Here is an 18,261-nt window from a genome sequence, read left to right on the forward strand (position 1 = left end):
GTTATTAAAGGCGTATTAAATAGTATGCGTATAGTATGCTCCACAACCATAAACAAGGCCATATACATGGCTGCAGTCGCGTGCTAAAGTTAGTGTTTACCGACCGACATAGTGAGCTGTAGAGACTAAAAATGATTGTGTGGATGATTAGGCTTACAGGACTCAATGATCTACAAGGAACACGATTCCTTCACTAGTTTTGAGTATTGAGTTTTATGTATGATTGCATCAAAGGCTAAACATCTCATCCAAAGGACGATGAAAGCATCTTGCTAAACAACTTAGACAAAGCGTCGATGGTAAGAAAAAAAAATCCTTAACTGACAGAGGTAGATTTAAAACCCATGTATACACGCACAAGTCTGATTTATGATCACTACACCGTGTATCGCTATTGCCCGATTACAATATTATTACAATAAATACAAAGTGTATTATTGTAATGCAAGGTAACTGAAGATTTAGCATTCAAGTACCAAAATACCAAAACTGAACAAAATCCGAAAATGTTGAACTTCAACCTGCAAAATACACAAGTGTATTATTGTAATGTAAGGTCATGGAGCTATTTATAGCTCCATGGTAAGGTAATTGAAGGTTTTGCGATCAAATCATGCATTTAAATAATAGTCACTAAACCGACAAGGACTCGCTTTATTTTGGTGTACTGTTTTGTGTTGTAAGTGTGAATGAACATTTAAAAATTCAACTTATAGTAAGTACAAAAATACAAAAACCCAAACTAAACAAAATCCGAAAATGCGAAAAACTAAAATACACTTGAAACTATCAGTATTATACAGTGTTTTGTGTATATTATAAGCGCCAATGAAGGATCCTTCAAGTAACCATACCAGAATGTGAAGCTAAACTGATAGCATGCATTTCAGTGAACAAAATCTGAATCTCAACCTGTGAAAAACAAAAATGTATGTCAACATTACATTTGAGTATATAGTTTTTATTCATTGTATCTTAATTATAGTTTTGTTGAAATGCACTGAATTGAGTATAAACAAAAGAACTAAAATACTGTTATACAGTTTTTAGCATCAATAATAATTCATTTACTATAATTTAACAATATTATAAACTTCCATTTCTGATTAAAAAATAAAAATGAAAATTTGAATTCATTAGTCATAATTATAACGTTAACTTTCAGTGCAATAAAATAAAAATAAATAAAACATTAATTACATATTTCTTAATTAAAATAATTGAACAATGGAATATAATTAATATAAGGTTTATTGTTGATAAATCGCAAGAAAGTGCCATTGCATAATGTATGGTGGAAAGGAATTGACGGCAACAGCAAATCAATATGTTTCTCCTATTACCTTACAATCATGTGTGACACAACCTTTTCAACGCTATCATGATAAACCTTGAAAAACAAAATTAACATTTAAATTTGTATTAAATTGACAGATACCATTACATAGTCTCTGACCATCAATTTGATTAAAAAAAATGATTAAGATAAAACAATAACAGTAGGTCACAAGGAAAACGAGGTAAAAGTTCAAGTGCAAAGAATGCGTCCATGGGAAATACAAGTCACTTAAATAGGATGATGTATTACCATACACAGATGATAGAGTCTTGGCCTTTAATTTAAGGTGGTTTATGTCCTTGTTTATTTCCAGGTGGTGTTATTCCAGGTGGATTGTGTACTACCCACTGGGCTGAATACACCTCTTCCATGACCAGGTGCTAACAGATTTCCCTGTGATGCATTTCCAAGAAGTCCGCCGGACACTGGCACTGACCCCATCAGTGGACTTGACTGCCCCAAATTTGGCCCAAATCCATGATTGGGAGACTGACTAATAGCTGACCCAAATGACTGCCCAATGGCTTGACTCATAGGTGGACCGATTGGTTGAGCAACTGGTGGAGCTATCGATTGACCACTGGGTAGTGGTATTGCTTGTCCAACTGGTAGAGGTATTGGTTGACCAACTGGTAGAGGTATCGGTTGACCAATCGGTGGAGCTATTGGGCGGAAGCCTCCTTGACCAGGGGTTCCTATTGGTCGTTGTGACTGACTAAATGCTGGCATACCAACTGGCTTTTGGTTTGGATTGACTGGTGGTAGGATTGGTGCTGGTTCATGGTAGGTAATCTCCGTTGCTTTATAATAAGGTATCAACTGTTGTTTCTTAACCATCTGTAATGCTAATTGTGTACTACCTGTAAACGAAAAAATTTGTTTTTACAAAATATGCAACTGCTTCTAATAATGACTAGGAAGCGTTTGATTTGCGATCACTGATGACCGACAACCAACCTCAGTAAATCAATCAATCAATGTGCCGTACCTGGACCTAGAAATCATCAAACCTGTGTTGAGATTAGGAGTGAGGACACGCGTCCTAATATTCCAGCATGCACACAGCAAACTAACATGACATCCCTAACATTGGTAAGAGTAGACATTATACAGTACTAAGTGACAAGAAAAATGTTTAACTATGAATACTCACCACATTGCAACTCAATAATTATTCCAAGCAGCAATGCTTGTGGAGGAACTTCTGATTGAGGGATCAACGAACATGCCTAAGTTGAGGAAAATTCCAGTTATTATTATACAGTATAATATCTCCTTTGTGTCATTGTATGGACACATCACAACTTGTTGTCACATAAAGTTTGATAGTGTGGACAGAGCTTTATTCAGATGAGCTTTTGACTAATAATCCCTTCATTAGAAAAGTTCCAATTTCTGTAGTGGTATTTACTTTATTCTTGCCGAAAATAGAGTCACTTTAGTCGTAAGTTCTTGTATTTAGGGCACATCACACTTTTTTGTCAAACTAGTTTGATAGTGTAGACAGAGCTTTAAACAAACATGCATATAAAATCTTAAAATTCTCTATGTGTTCTACAATAATCCTCAATAACATGATTAGCCTCATACCTGCATAATGCATCTCTTAGCCTTATTCATTTCACCGCGCATACAGAATGCCGTAGCCAGGTTGAATGCCATTGTGGCTTTTGCAGTCTGCAGTGTCTCAGGGTACGTCTGGGCTGACGCTCCTCCTTCTGGCAATTCCCCATCTGTGTGATTTTCTGTTTTTTCCTTGTTTCCTAGTAATTTTAAACCCCAAAATATTGATTGAATACCTTTTGTAAAAAAATTATACATACTCATTGCCTGCTCTGTAAACTAAAGACAAAAAATGTGTGATGTGCCCAAATATGGTAGTGATATGACCAAATATGGTAGTGATATGACCAAATATGGTAGTGATATGACATCATTATACCAATATTGGGCACATAACATTTGTTACATTGTCACATAGTTTGATAGTGTAGAGAGAGCTTTAAGTTTTGTCTACACTATCAAACTAGTTTGACAAAAAAGTATGATGCGCCCATATATGATAGTAATATGACATCATCGTGTCCATATATGGCATATCACATGTTTTGGTCACATACAGTTTCATAGTGTAGACAAAGCTTTAGAAGTAGTAGCACTTCACTGTCTAGTTGAATGTCTAGTGGTGGAAACTTACCTTGATCACCTTGGTATAGAATGCTCACATCACTGACATCAACAGATAAGTGCTTGATCGCTTCTGAAATTCTGTCAAGATATATTAATGCCTCAGCGCAGTACATGTGTCCAAGATACCTACATACAAATGTAAAAAAATGTTGTTAAAACAAAATATAGTATATAACATTGCAAAGGCAGGTTGTAATGTTAAAGGTTGATAAAATGTAACCGTTCTGAAGGTCGAGACATATCTCAAGAACAATCCATAAGAACATATTATGCATTAACAGAGTTATATCCAGAGTTGAAAAAGTGCAGAGGCAAGCCCAACTGTTTCTTAGTAATCTAAAAAATATTTTTTTTAAAGATAGTTTTGAACTTCAGACAAGGGAAATGGCTTGCCTGCCACATGCTGGATACGGCCCTGATTAATATATAATCATTTATTAATAACAAAGATACAAATGTGCTAACTTTAGAGATCCAGAGACTTGAGGTTGACTGATCAGTTTTTCTGCATTCTCCAGAGCACAAGTGAAATCTCTAAGACCCAGCTTCACATAAGCACTACATGCAAGTATGGAACAGCGGAGACTAATCACTTCACTGCTCTTTAGAGGTTGTGATGGTGGCGCTGGTTTTAGATGGAAGTATCCTTGCTGTTTGGAACTAATTAAAAAGCATTCATTATTATTATTATTATAAACAAGAGTGATCAAAAAGCTTTGACTTCTGCCATGAAAACAGAATCAATAATTCTTTAAATAGCCTTTGAAACAATAAATTTAAACAAGCTATTCAGTTTGAAATCTAAAGGTCAACTCAGACAGTATCATACGAGACAAAAAAAAAAAAATTATGCCCGACGTTATCGCAGAAGGACTCGCCTTGTCGGAATTTCAACACCGACAGGTCAAGACATTTCAACAGGCCTCGTCGTATGACGTACCCTCCTGAACAATAAACGCGAGGCAAATAAATACTGTATGTTGAAAATTTGTTAAGTACACATTTTATAACCTCTTTGGCAGTGGTAAGACTTATGTCCCTAGGGTGATCTATATGAAAAACCTTACCTCGGTAAATCTGTGCTGTCTGTCTCAGCACTACTGGCTGATTTGGTAAGAAGTGTAGTTGAGTTTTGCCATTCACACTCCAGAAGGTTGAATGCGTTACATAGACATAAATTAGCAAAGTCGAGAGTTGCCTCTGGCATAGCAGCAGACTGGCCATTACTAGAACTGGAACAAATATAATTTACAAATCCATTGGACAGGGTATGATTATCGCAATGCATGTTACAACTACAGCACCGTAGGTCTAGGCTCAAAGCCTACTACAAAAATAGGAAGAGCATGCTGGAAATAACCATGTCATCTACTTCCCGTGGACCAAGAAAATGGTTTTATTTTTTTTATTTCTCCCTATTGATACTTTGTTCTACTTGTTGTTCTTTATATAAGGGAATGAGAGTTTAATTTAAAACATCATTGTACTGTACTAGGCCTACTATAAAAGTACTGCAACATCTAGCACATTGTTCTACTTCATACCTGGCATTAGTTGATGTTCCCGACACTAATACAACTTTCCTGTATATGCCTGTTCCTACAACACTCTTCACAATGCCTCGATTCTCATCGCCATTTGTAGCAACATTACGTTTAACCTGACAAAACACAAGAATTTCAAATGTAATGATGGTGGAAAATATGTTATTGATACAAGCTAAACCTTTTCTTGATGAAAACATGTGCTATTACCTCAGCTTGTTTGTCTGCTAAAATACAACACTCAGCTATCCTTAGCCAAAGCTTAGCATTACAAGGGAAGATCTGTACAGCCTCTACTAGACAATCAAATGCCGATAATGGATGGCCAGAATGCAACAGCTGTATCCCAATGTTAAACAGCAGTTCAGAGTGGCAATTAAGACCTAGAGTTTTCATTGGTCTTCCTGAGAGTTCACAACCTACAAGAACAAGAATTAATAATATTAATATGATGCCGATGTAGCGAACACAAAATGTATGTTTAGGCCTAAAGTGTCTTTGTATACCAGAGATGGGCTTATTCCTGGATAATATGCTTATATCTCAGGGATGGGTTATACTGTACCATACCTTTTTGGGTGACTTTGTACCGACTCCACCACCCATGGGCTTAATCGTGTATATTGGGTTTTTTATCTTAGGGTTATATTTTGAATGGACCTAATACCAGATCACTTGCTAATACATCAGGGTTACCTTGTATATATACTTGGGGGTTGCTCTATGTGTGGAGATGGGCTTACCCCCTCAGGGTGGGCTTATCTATTTGGGATATAATTAAACCTAAGGTGGGCTTATTACATTATACATTAATATAACATTGGGTAAATAAAAGGAAGAAATTTACTCACCATGTTTCTTCGGTATTTCTTGCACAGCATTTATGTTTTCCTGAATCGCTCTACGTGCGTAGAACACCGCGAGGTTGTATTTGTGCATGTGGAAATGTATACAAGCGATATTATTATAGTACATTGATGAAAAGCATTCACCCGTGAAGCGGGAATTTGATGACTGAGGGGCGCTGTTGAGGAACTTTATAGCCTTGCGATAGTTTTGTCGCAAGTACTCAAAATTGCTCTTCATGAAAAGGGTAGTGGTAGTCTGAGGAGTAAAAAAATATAACTCAATATACATCCAACCAAAGTTACTTGCCAAGTACAGGAGTCATTTAAAGCTTAATTTGGTATTGTGTACCTACAATTAATGTTTGATAAAAATAATGCATACTTACTGAGCCTGCCGAATTCATCATGTGTTTCAATTCCCTTTTGCATGCCTTCATTGAGCGAAGACCTAAGAAACATCTTGTTTTACACTGCAAAGAAAAAACAGACAGATATATATTATAATTCCGTCACAGTGACTTTGTGTTACAACAACATTCTGTATGTTACTAAAGCTTGGTTCCCACTAGGACAAAACACCAACACACGTAATTTGACAAATCACAAGAGATGTATTGTAATTGGTAAAATTGTTGGCTTTAGAGATATTCCTTGCCCTGCATCTTAGTAAGTACTAAGATTTAAATGACAGTTTAAGGTAATTAAATATAATTGGTAATGCAAAATAGTATTCCACAGGTAAAACTGAAACCTCAGCTTTATTTATAATAATATAATATTTATTGGTTACTCTCCTTTAAAACGGAGGAACACTCTCGTAACAAGAGGTTCGACCCATACAAAATGTTTACAAAATAAATTTATACAGTTATTACAATATATATATACAGGTACAAAAAGTTAATATTGGTTCACAATTACATAATTATTAACTCAATATATAAGGCAAGAATAAATAAAGGTGCCTTTATTATTATAAGACTGGTTGATTGGTTTTTATATATTTAAGTATTTTTAGTACATCATAGAGCAATTACCTTATTTAATATCGGTTTCTGCATTTCATACTTCTCACTAGTAGTGTTCTCATTCTCTTTTCCAGACTGTACATCAGAACCTTGATTTTTCTTAGGGGTAGGGTCGTTGCCTAAAAGTACTTTCTCCAGGTAGTTTAAATAGAACAGTGCTCTATCTGGTTGCTGGCTACGAAGATAGGTTTCGATCAACAACAGAAGAACACTATGGGCTAGCGTTTCAGCTGCAAAAAATAGTTACATATAGTTACATCAGAAGTAACTCAACAGAAAATGATTATTTGAGTGTAATGCATGTATTTAATTCAAAAAATAAATTGGCTCTTCTTTTACTTTTACAAGCTATGCTCCTACAATTAAGGAAAGCTATGGCCAGTTGAAATACATTATCTATGCTTGTCAGTACCTCTACAAAATATCTATTAATTCCAGAGCATTTGACAGCTTAAAACTACTCCTGTTAGGCCTACATTTTTACATTAACAATATAGAAAGTCAAATGATGAAATATATAAATTACAACACTCAGCTCACCACCAACAATTTCATTTAAACTTAAAACATGGAAGTCTGGAGAACAATAGTCATCAACATTAACAATCAGACATGATACCAGAAGAACAAGAAATGTTCGTTTTACCAAGTGGTTCTATAATTTGAAACAGCTTCTCCAAAATGCGCGTAGCATCGTTATATTGACGAAGATGAAACAAGATAACGGCATGGTTGAAGAAGAACACTCCTTGCACTGCATCCTCTAATGAGTCAAGTTCATTTAAAGATAGCTGGGCCTAGAAACATAACATGTTTAATCAATTTACTGACACACAGGGATCGGAATATCCCACAAAATTTAATTGTAGCATTGAAATTATCTATAGATTCCACTGTGCTTGTTACAGTATATATTTCAATTCTTTAAGGCACATGGCCAACGATTACCAATAGTAAATTAATCAGTGTCCTATAAAAAGAGCTTTTTTTGTGAACCAGTTCACCGGAGCAACCCTTTACTCATCTTGTATGATAAACTGCGTTCTTTAAAGTACACACACTTTAAAATGTAAACTGGAACTATGGCATGTCGATATTGTTGGCTCATTAGGTACTTTAACTGCTCGGCCATTTGACCCATTTTACAACTGACCATGACAGTTTCAGAAATTTACATTTATACATAATAATATGACACTGTTTTTTTACTTATTTTCTTGAGATTTATAAATAATTGGTTGTCCGCTCTTGGCGGATAACCTCTTGTTATTGTCAGGATCTTTTTTTTTTTTTTCTATGTTATTCTTCTTTCTTTCCCAAAATTTTGTGTCACGTGTATCTCAAATTCTGATCAACATTACATCGTATAACTTTGTCAGAAGATTTACCTCTATGTGTAGAAGTGCAGGACAGCTCGTTTTTTTACTTTAGAGTCGCGCAGCGTAAGCTACGCGCGATTTTATGAATTTCGCGTATTTAACATAGACTAAAAAGCAAAAGTCATTTTGTAATGACACTTGGTGAACATTTAAGTCATATCAAGGGCAAACTTTCTATGGATTAAAAATGGCATGTTTGACATAAAGTTACGCGCGCACGCGCGTTTAAAATTTCAAATTGCGAAAAATTCATTTCTAATCAACTTTCTACGCGTTTCAGGTCATTTTGAGCATTTCAAAAATTCCCACGCGTGCGCATATTTTTTACGCGCGCGTGCGCACGTAGCGCAAAAACATCTTTTTTTTGCTTGATTTTTGTTTTTTCAGCCTTTTCTAGTACATTTACCAATTTTCAATCAATTTCGACTTAAAATCACGTCATACGAGCACGTAGAATTGAACAATTTGCGCGCGTTTTTGATGAAAAAGTTCAAAAATTTGTGAAAATTATGCCTTTTTTTAAAAAGTCATAGATTCTAAACTCCGAGGTGAAAATATTTAAAATTTCAGATTCTGGAAGTAGATGAGTTGTTTTTCTCGAATCATGCATTGATATGGCTAACCAGACATTGTGACGTCATCGTATGGCCACCCGAATATAAAATATAGGATTTTTTTCTCTTTCGTCATAGCTCGTCAATTTAATAGAGCGCATCTCTACTTATCCTTATTCCATTTCACTCAATTTTTTTATATTGTCTAGATCAATCAATTACCTTTCGCATGATCCACCATTTTAAAAATTGTGATGACGTCATCATGTTCAAATGCGTCAATAACTTTGGTCACTTATTTTCACCTATTCTGCACTGTATGTAGTACGTATACAGTATATAGTGTTATACCGTATATACTTAGACGCGACGCAACATAGAGAGCGCACTAACGTTTTTCAATGCCATAATCGTTTTATTTTTTTGCGCGCACTATTCTAACGTATGACGTGCACGTGGCTTTTGCACTGCGGATAACCTAACTCGTCCGTAGTGACGAGTTCAAATCTAGTTACCAAATGTATCTGTATTCATTTGCTTCATGTGGGTGACATGGATCATTTCTTGTTTATTATTATTTATGGCAATAATTAATGATCCAACCTAACTTTTTTAATATTATTAGTATTTAAACTGGATTTCTTTAGAAGGTTGTAAAAAAATCACCCACATCATACCAAGTTTCATACAATCACAACACGTCTTACTCACAAGTTTTGAAGCCTGAGTTAAGTTGTTACGAAACTCATCAGTGTTTTTACATCCAGACTGATAGAACTGAGCAACAGCCAAGTTATGGTCAACTTTTGGATCACGCTTTCCATTGCTAGCCAGCTTCTTTAACTGCTCTACACACGCTGTATAATTACCAGCTTTGAAGCTCTCGCTAGCAGCAGTTGCTAGGCCTTTCTCTTCATTAGTAATCATCGTAAGAGTAGGCCCAGGTGAGGAAGTTATTTCACGTGCTGATGCTCCATCCATTTTGAACTTTCTGAAATTTATTACAAATCAATATTATTTGTATAACTATAAGCCTACTGTAGGCATGATTAAACAAGGATATATAATTAGACCATAGGCTAGCTTAAAATGTATAGGCTCTAGGTATTACCGTACTATTAATTATAATTATTGTATTTACATAATATCATATATACTATGGGTCTAGCTAGGCCTGGCCCTTTTTTAATTATCTATTTAGCCTGTCCTAAGTAAGGCTAAAGGTGAGCTAAACTTAGGCTAGCTAGCTAGGCTAGATTATAGAATAAGACAGAAGAGTAGTTTAGTGGCCTAGGCCTAGTAATAGAATAGCTAGGCTACGGTGTGAAGCAGCAGTAGCGCCCTACGACCTGTTAAACCTAGCCTAAAGATGGATCATCATATGGCGTAGGTAGGCCTAGCCTCTAGCCTAGAAAAGCCAGCAGAGATGGCCCTCTGCTGGCTGCTCTGATCCTCCACTAGCTAGCCTATCTAGGCTAGGCCTACACAAAATACCTTAATAGCACACTTATTGTTAATATTACTAGGCTAGAGATGAATATTTTGGGAGGCAATGAGTTTAATTAAAATACAAGTATACTAAATAATAACATTAAAAGTGAAATAAAGTACTCTTTTAAGTTTCACACAGCACAAATTTGAAGAACGAGAGAGAAAAACGTGACGCTGCTTCTCGTTCTATTTATTTGCTGCCCTCATCAATGTGTCCAGCATCCGTATGAGGCGCATTTAGTGTCATTACGTTCAGTCTAAATAATGAATGTACAATAGAGATACGTACTGTACTAATATTATTATCAGGGATTGACAGTCTGTTAGTACCATAATACCCCTTTCACACCAAAACTCTGCAGTATCTCCAGAGACACCCCAAGATTTGTGCCTATTCAAAACGTTGAAAAACTCCGGAGATACCCCATCACACTTATAAGCAACACACGTGGTTTTTTACGCTTGTCTCTTGTATGTTTCAGACTGTTTAAATATGTTTAACACATTTCAATTTACATCATGATGCTACAGCTGAGAAACCAACATTACAGCAGGGATCATCTCCCTGCTGGTTGGATACGAAGGATCATGAACCGTTATTTATTATTTTTATTCTGCGACTTCTCTATTACAGTATAAAGAAAGTTGTGTTTATATAGTTATGAACTTAGAGGTTTCACATACTCAAAAGTCTGGGACCATGTATTGTTGTTGCTAATTTAATCAAAACACCAATTGGCTGCCCATATACGCAACGTCACAAATTTTTGTTTTGTTTTTATTTTTGGTGATCGCGTGTCACACACGTCAGTCAGTCAGCCAGCTTGAGTGTAGGCCTAGGCTAGGTCTAATGTAAAGCATTTTTTACTTATATTTGTATTATTAATAGTAAAATAAGGACATTTCAGGGGAAAAAAATAGACCACTGACAAACGTTGGTGAAGATGAGACGCTATGATATGGTTTTCTTTTATAAATGAATGCATTATAACCTCCCGCTAGTCTAGCTAGCTAAGCTAGGCCTCTGGGAGGACTGGCCTCTGCCCTCCTGCCTGGGAGCGATTCGCGCGTGGTATAATAAAAAGGCAAGTAGCTAGTAGTAGTTGAGGGCAGGCCTCTTTCTAGGACTAGGTCTAAATAGTAGTACTGATCTATAGACAGTGTCCGTAGTCTCTATAGGCGACAAGATGATCCGGCCCATGAGCTAGATATAGGGTTGACACGCCGACTTATTCAGGGAAGGGCGATGATGTTTTGATTATGTGTATTCTGACCATCATGTTTGTTTTGTTATTTAATTTTTATGTTTAAAAAAAATGTAGGACAGGTTGCTGTGTTAGTAATGATACAAACAGAGATATATAATTTATATCGTGCAAGTATTCAAGATGGGAAAGAAGGACGTTCATGGGATAGCTCCTGTTGAGAACTACCGTAAAAGTATTGGAAAGCAAGATTACAAACGCAGCAAGAAAGACATAAAAGCAGCCAAGAAAGCCGCACAACAAAGACAAAGTGGAGCGTCTAAAAGCCGAATATATGTGTGTACCATCTGCAACAAAATTAATTTTATAATTAGTGAATAGTTTGTAAATGAGCGGGAATAGTCATGAAATTATCAAGTAAAAAATCAATTAAAAAAATCAAAGCTAATAACATATTATAATAATGCTTTCTTTGTTTTTCAACTTTTTACAAAAACAAACAAATTATTCACAGTTTTTCTACGGTACAAGACACGTTTTTTAACTATAAGTTTTACTTTCAGGAAGGAATTCTTGTTTTAGCAGCATTGTGTGCCGTACTATGTTTCGTTTATTTTATATTTGCGATGAATATACGTCCAGTAGAAGATTCTACAAATAAATGGTTGGTTAAAAAAAACTTCGTTTTCATTATGTTTTTGTATGCGAAAAAGTATATAAAAATCGTGTAAAAACAATATAAAAATTTATATCAGTTAGAGAATGTTTTTACAATCCTAATTTAATATTGGCAAATCTGAAGATATTTATATGAATTTGTTTACTGTAAACCTAATGTTATTACTGTAAATATAATGTTTATCTATCAAAGCATCAAATTTGAACCTAACCGAGTACACCAACTTTCCTTTGCTTTACATTACCTCCTAGTGGAGTAAATTTGTGAAGATTTAATTGCGTTTAAAATTGTAAATATAATACATGAGAAATTATTAGCTATACAATTGGCACTGAGAAAAAAACCTGTGTATAAGCATAGGATAATTAGTGCCCCAATGGTTTATTATGATTTTATACCTAATAAATTCATCGATGTCATTTTCCTCTACTGCTATTATTTAGAAACTAGTATTTTTGTTAATTTTTATTATCTTTACAGATATTTGTTTATGGTTTTCTCCAGTTTATTACAACTGAATAATAATAATTCAGACCTTGGAACTATAGTTCCATGTTCAGACGTGCCTTAATTCATGCAATAAACCTCAATTTCAACATCAACCTTCTAAGGAAAAGAGAAGATGAAGAGAAACTATTTTTTTGAGATTGCACTAAATTCTGCAATACCTTTTTAATTGAGTATTGCAATAAATGTGTGAATGTTTTTTAACCTAATTTTTCATGAATATTTTTACTTTTGGGAAACAAAGTGCCTTATATGTACATACAACACATAAGTAACACAAGTTACACCCAAAGACCAATAAAACCTACACAGGATGATGCTGTTGTTCCCAACAAAATCATCTTTGATTCTGCTTTGAGTCCGTTTTCAAAATAACCCAAGAAAATATTTGTGTAGACATATTTTTATTATTAAATTGTGAATGACAACGTCCATATTCTAAAAAGAACTAGTCTGATAAATCATGGATAAATAAAGCTGTAGTTGTTTACTTCCAAGCAAGAATACTACTACTACAGGTAATGCTATCATGATCAAATCTCCAATGTGAACAACTTCTGAACGTTAACGTGTTTACATCTTATTATTAGCAAAAGTCTTGAAACTTTGGGATATCATATTTTATGACCAATGTACAGTATAGTGTGATATTTGATAATATAAATTTTCATTCAGTACTAAAATGTTTGTAGTGAGTAGTAATAAATAAAACAATACTAACAGATATGTATAAATGTGTTATTCTTATAGTCGTATACATACAGCGAAAATTATATTGAACTTGCGAAAAGAAACGTAGTGTATAATATTGGATTACCTTGTCTCAAGGGGTGTCCTCTAAATAGAGGTTGGTTGTTAAAACAAATACCCCCACCCCGGTCGTTTCACAGAAAAGTGTCCCCAAGGGGAGAGGAGTTTTAGGTTCTAGTACTGCATTTTGATATATTATAAACCTGGAACTGCCCCCAATGACTGTCAATAGTCGGTCACAATCTACCTCGTAACAGATACTGCTGCAGAATTAGGTGTAAATTGCTGACCTAGGTATATATTTTTAGTTGATAATTCGATGTCGCTCTTTTTATCAAAACGAACAGACGACGTATCAACTAACGATGTTTGTATTTTGATAATCGTATCTTTCAAAAGGTGAAATTTTCGATCAAAAAGTGTACATAGCAGCAGGCCTATGGTCTGAAATGGTAGAACAATTTCGTGGCGCTTCTCATCCGTACGCGTGCGCATCGTCTAAGCCAATCACAAGTGATCGGTTTTTTAGAGGAAATATGTTTTACTGTACAGTACTACTGTAATAATATAATTTTTGACTTCTACTTTAAATATTACACAATACAGGTAATATATTTTTATCGTAGATAAGAAGTACTTAAGTAGACCAAAGTAATACTGTTAGTATTTGCATTGTACCATACATTCACAGTGTTCATTTCAAAGTCCTCAAACACCTCTCGTGGTAGAAGCACCGTCATTAAAGAGAGCTTTTTATTAGTGACGAAATTCAGACAGACGTCAACTCATTTTACGCATTTTGTAGACGGAGTTCTTTGAGTTGCTTCACGTTTTTAGCTGATTTAGTATATGTTCAGACAGGTGACAACCAATGAAACAATATGCGTAGTTATTAGGTCCCCTGTCGTCGCAAATTGAAATCTCCTATTGTATTGATCAATACCACCACACCCACCACACCCTCTGAAATTATCCTTAAAATTTCCTTTAAAATCAATCTATTATATGTTTTTTTTTAAAGTTAATTATTTGATATTGAGGTCACAGTTTGCACAAACCACCGTCTTCTGTTTGTGGTCTATTAACTTCGCTTCTGTGTAGTAGTTACCCTGATAGACAAAAGAAAATGATATCAGTAAAAAAAGTCTACCCAAGAAACACTGATGGGATAGATAATTGAAACACTATTAATCTGATTTCGAAAAGAAAGTGAAAACTTACGGCTGGCAAAAGTCCTGGCACGTGATCTTCTCGCATATAATATTGGTCGCCTATTGAGAAAAGATTACAATAACTTCATTTGCCCAAATTCTGGTTAGAAGGTTTAAGATGGCAATGTTAAATTTGTTTTAGAATAATGATGTCAAAAGAATGATGACGTTTCACATGGTTCTTGATAACTGCCTTGATATTTCTTGCCAAAAACTGTCAAACAGTTCCTCGTTCTTTAAACGTACAGCTGTTTTATATGTAGTATGCAATAGTTAAAGTATGTTATTTAAAATTTATTTAAAGATGTGTGTCCTAAAAAAACATAAACACTTATTCTCTTTTGGAGAAAACATACTATTTAAAAAATTTTTAAATTTAAAGAATTGATTAAAATTGAATTCAGGCAAATTTAATTTTTGGGTAAAATGAAGCAAGAGCGCCTACAAAGATTTCAAGAAGAGAAATTATAGCCCTGGACACATTATTCATACCTCCTTTCATAGGACACGTAAAATAAGGGTCTTCCTCCGCCATATCACACACTGGAAATTCATTCGTATATAACCTAACACCGCCATATTCCACTGTGACAGCGATTGTTCCAAAAAGTATACTGTTTTCTAAAAAAGACAGATATTAATAATAATAATAATAATAATATTTATTCGGCAAAAGTTCATAAAGTACATTTTACAATTCATCTTGCCAGGAGCAAGTAATAGGCATGGGCCCAAACAGAAAACTGCTCTTACTCCATCATTACTTATAAAATACAAAAATAACAAAAAATAACAAAATATTAAACATTTAAATAATAGGGCTACCTTAATATTTTATAGCTTTACTTCGTAGCTAAATGAATCTGAACTCTATTTAAAGAGCTTAAAAAATGTACATGGTTTGTGTTTTCTTCGGTAAAATGATTAAATATTGTTGAATATAGAGCCATATTTACGATAGGCCTATATATTTTATACTAGTTTATGTTTACGTACCAAATGTAGTATTCATAACCGTAACTATTTTAATTCCGCCACTTTCATCAGCCATCAAAAGGGCCGCTCCCACTACTGGTGGATCTGGTTCATCTGCAATTTTAAAATTAATTATTATTATATTTTAATTCGATGGTGCCCGCCAATCGGGAAACGGTAAGCAATAACCTCTCTGTGATTGTGACGTAGGGAAAAAAGGGCAGATAATTGAACTATTATTCCCATCGACTGTTGCAAAGAATTTGGTCAAAAAACAAAGGTTTGCCGTTCTAACATTAATGGATAAATTATGGTCTCTAGGTTATCTAGAAGATGTTTTTTTTCCTCACCGACCGACAAACTGACTGACAAACAATCTATTTGTCAAAGACTCAACGTCATAGCACTTATGTTATGTTTATAAACTCGTCAACTGTATCATAATTTTTATGTCATCAACCGCAAAATTACCATACAATATCAACAGTACCGCACATACACTCAGCTGCCAGACGGAAAAAATAAATGTTTTATTTTGAAAAAAATATTATATTAAGCTACAGTTCCTATTACAGAACACGCTTATTTTGTGAAGATTATCGTTCTCAATAATATTAGTGTGTTTATGTTACGTAATTGTTAAAGTAAAATCACGTTTATCGATAGGTTGACATTTTGTGAGCAGCATGCAGAGCTGATGTGAAAGTTGCGAAACTCTGATTCCCATTGTTCAAGGAAAAGGAAGGTCAATAGGTCACAGCAAACAAGAAAACAACAATATTGATAATAAACATAGGCTTTGTATCATTTTGAAAAAACGGCAGTAATTAATTATTTAGAAAGAAAGGAAATTATATAAAACATTATGAATATGGAGCTCTTTCTTCTAAAACATGGTTCTCTATGGGTTCCCTATTTAGAATTCATGAACATAACACGTAATTACTAAAATGTCCTACAAAGATCTAATCAAAGTGACCTTCTAAAACTTTTCTGGGAAATATCATAAATTTTTATTTAAAAAAAACCGTTTGATTATGGTCCTCAACCGTGGTGGTGTTGCCCTTGGTATAGGCCTAGATAGATAATTCATGTTTCGCAATGGTACAATTAATGGTATTATTAATCATAAAAACCTATATTCATTTTCAGACTCAATAAAAAGCAGTATCCAGCGAGGTAGAACGACAGGAATCTATATTGTAGAAAGAAAACAAAATGTTTTATTCTATATATTCCTTTCAGTGATACATAAAATGGGAGACAAGACTGATAGACAAGAGCTAAAAAAAAATCCAGACAAACAGAAAATACAAGCAAAATTAATCAAGATTTTTTTTAATAGATAACAGATCAATCTTACCACAAAACGCCCATATTTTTCCAACGGATACGAATCCGTTATCAGATATCCATTTATCCCAGTCGAAAAGTTTGAGGCCATGCCGTCCGGTTCCTGTATTATGCTGCTCGGCTTTAATGTCTCCTTCTGCCAAAATGTTTACTTTTTCTTTACTTTCTTCTTTAATAATGTTTGGTTTAGCTCCCTCCTCTAAGTTTCTGCTTATTTTTTTATTTTCTTCTAATACATCGTTCGTATTTGCTGCTACAATTAACTTATTATTTGCATTGCTTTCCATCTGTGCGAGACCAGTGTCTGCAGCCTGTTGCTGTGGAGCTGCAGGAATGACCGCTTCCTGTACTGGTGCATTTTTCATCCAATCTGGTCGACGTATAGATTCTTGTTTATTCGCCATCAATGTTTCTTCGGCTGGAGGATGGTTAAACAGAGTAAAATATACCGCGGTGAAAAAAGTCATAATAGAAATTAGGATGAACAGTGTTCGCCTGGAAACCATTTTGCGTATCATTCAGTTTTTAGAATTCGAGAGAGATCAAAGATCCGATGTCATCACAGCACTGCCAACAAGACCTAACTGGTTAAAAGCCAACGCGGCTGTGTATCCTGCGATGCATTAGGTTGATCAAGCGGTCACCGTCTGTTCCAAACTTGTTTACCAAACTGAACTCAAGATATAAGTTTTCCGTGCGCTACTAATATACGCTTGTCGTGAGCTCTATTGTATGCTAATCGCTAAGTTCATCGGTGATCGATAACATATATGTTTTTGTAAGTATTTAGTCTTATCACATGCATAATGGAAACCGTAGCAATTAGATCTTATTGCATCATCGCAGCCAATGGACCGACAATAAATTTGGTCAAAATAGGCCTACTTTTTTGTATGTATCTAAAAATAACTTTGTTGGAAACTTGAAGCTAGGCCTTCCACCAGGATATGGTTGAAATTGGCCGTGTTAAAAAGACCCATGAAATATATTATAAAGAATAGTTATTAGTAGATATCTTAAAACGAGACACTTTAAATCGGTTTTTATTATAGACCAAGGAGGCAGACCTAAGCTGTACTCTTCATAAACGATTACGTAATATTATCGAGGTACTTTGAATTAGAAATGAAAATGCCCAGGTATGCATTAACCTACGACACGACATGACCTCATGCTTCGTTGCACAATCAAGAAAATACATGCTACAA

The 18,261-nt window shown here is 34.7% G+C and overlaps 3 protein-coding genes across 4 annotated transcripts; 1 reads left to right on the plus strand and 2 right to left on the minus strand.

Annotated features, from left to right (window-relative positions):
* Positions 1-249: 249 nt before the first annotated feature.
* Positions 250-10,695, minus strand: LOC140056232 (CCR4-NOT transcription complex subunit 10-like). Of its 2 annotated transcripts, XM_072101528.1 has the most exons (14): positions 10,494-10,695; positions 9,594-9,873; positions 7,596-7,746; positions 6,959-7,179; positions 6,308-6,391; positions 5,925-6,177; positions 5,284-5,492; positions 5,074-5,189; positions 4,597-4,761; positions 3,995-4,189; positions 3,537-3,655; positions 2,930-3,102; positions 2,493-2,568; positions 250-2,199 (listed from the first exon to the last, which is right to left on the minus strand). In XM_072101528.1, the coding sequence occupies exons 2-14, from the start codon at positions 9,861-9,863 to the stop codon at positions 1,643-1,645; spliced, it is 2,589 nt and encodes an 862-aa protein (XP_071957629.1). In that variant the 5' UTR covers positions 9,864-9,873; positions 10,494-10,695; the 3' UTR covers positions 250-1,642. The 2 variants fall into 2 exon arrangements, with proteins under 2 accessions (XP_071957629.1, XP_071957631.1); XM_072101530.1 differs by lacking the exon at positions 10,494-10,695 and having other exon boundaries at positions 9,594-9,949.
* Positions 10,696-11,182: 487 nt separating this feature from the next.
* On the plus strand, positions 11,183-12,828 carry LOC140057573 (triple QxxK/R motif-containing protein-like). Its single transcript, XM_072103288.1, has 4 exons — positions 11,183-11,225; positions 11,696-11,914; positions 12,142-12,242; positions 12,762-12,828. Exons 2-4 carry the CDS (start codon positions 11,762-11,764, stop codon positions 12,826-12,828), a joined length of 321 nt encoding a protein of 106 aa, XP_071959389.1. The 5' UTR covers positions 11,183-11,225; positions 11,696-11,761.
* Positions 12,829-13,159: 331 nt separating this feature from the next.
* Positions 13,160-17,815, minus strand: LOC140056800 (uncharacterized). The gene is made up of 5 exons (XM_072102286.1): positions 17,064-17,815; positions 15,722-15,814; positions 15,218-15,346; positions 14,736-14,785; positions 13,160-14,623 (listed from the first exon to the last, which is right to left on the minus strand). Exons 1-5 carry the CDS (start codon positions 17,569-17,571, stop codon positions 14,540-14,542), a joined length of 864 nt encoding a protein of 287 aa, XP_071958387.1. The 5' UTR covers positions 17,572-17,815; the 3' UTR covers positions 13,160-14,539.
* Positions 17,816-18,261: the final 446 nt, after the last annotated feature.

The sequence above is a fragment of the Antedon mediterranea genome, chromosome 8 (assembly GCF_964355755.1).
Source record: "Antedon mediterranea chromosome 8, ecAntMedi1.1, whole genome shotgun sequence".
NCBI lineage: Eukaryota > Metazoa > Echinodermata > Crinoidea > Comatulida > Antedonidae > Antedon > Antedon mediterranea.

Bases quoted from the DNA above. Each gene is read 5' to 3' on its own strand.
- LOC140056232 (XM_072101528.1), bottom strand. From the start codon at position 9,863: ATGGATGGAGCATCAGCACGTGAAATAACTTCCTCACCTGGGCCTACT. The intron at 7,747-9,593 runs GTGAGTAAGACG...TTATGTTTCTAG, and splicing joins TAACTCAGGCTTCAAAACTT to GCCCAGCTATCTTTAAATGA. The intron at 6,392-6,958 runs GTAATTGCTCTA...TTTTCTTTGCAG, and splicing joins AGAAACCGATATTAAATAAG to TGTAAAACAAGATGTTTCTT.
- LOC140056800 (XM_072102286.1), bottom strand. From the start codon at position 17,571: ATGATACGCAAAATGGTTTCCAGGCGAACACTGTTCATCCTAATTTCT. The intron at 15,815-17,063 runs GTAAGATTGATC...TTAAAATTGCAG, and splicing joins AAAAATATGGGCGTTTTGTG to ATGAACCAGATCCACCAGTA. The intron at 14,624-14,735 runs GTAAGTTTTCAC...TTTGTCTATCAG, and splicing joins TGCCAGGACTTTTGCCAGCC to GGTAACTACTACACAGAAGC.
- LOC140057573 (XM_072103288.1), top strand. From the start codon at position 11,762: ATGGGAAAGAAGGACGTTCATGGGATAGCTCCTGTTGAGAACTACCGT. The intron at 11,915-12,141 runs GTGTGTACCATC...TTTTACTTTCAG, and splicing joins CGTCTAAAAGCCGAATATAT to GAAGGAATTCTTGTTTTAGC. The intron at 12,243-12,761 runs GTTGGTTAAAAA...GGTTTTCTCCAG, and splicing joins GAAGATTCTACAAATAAATG to TTTATTACAACTGAATAATA.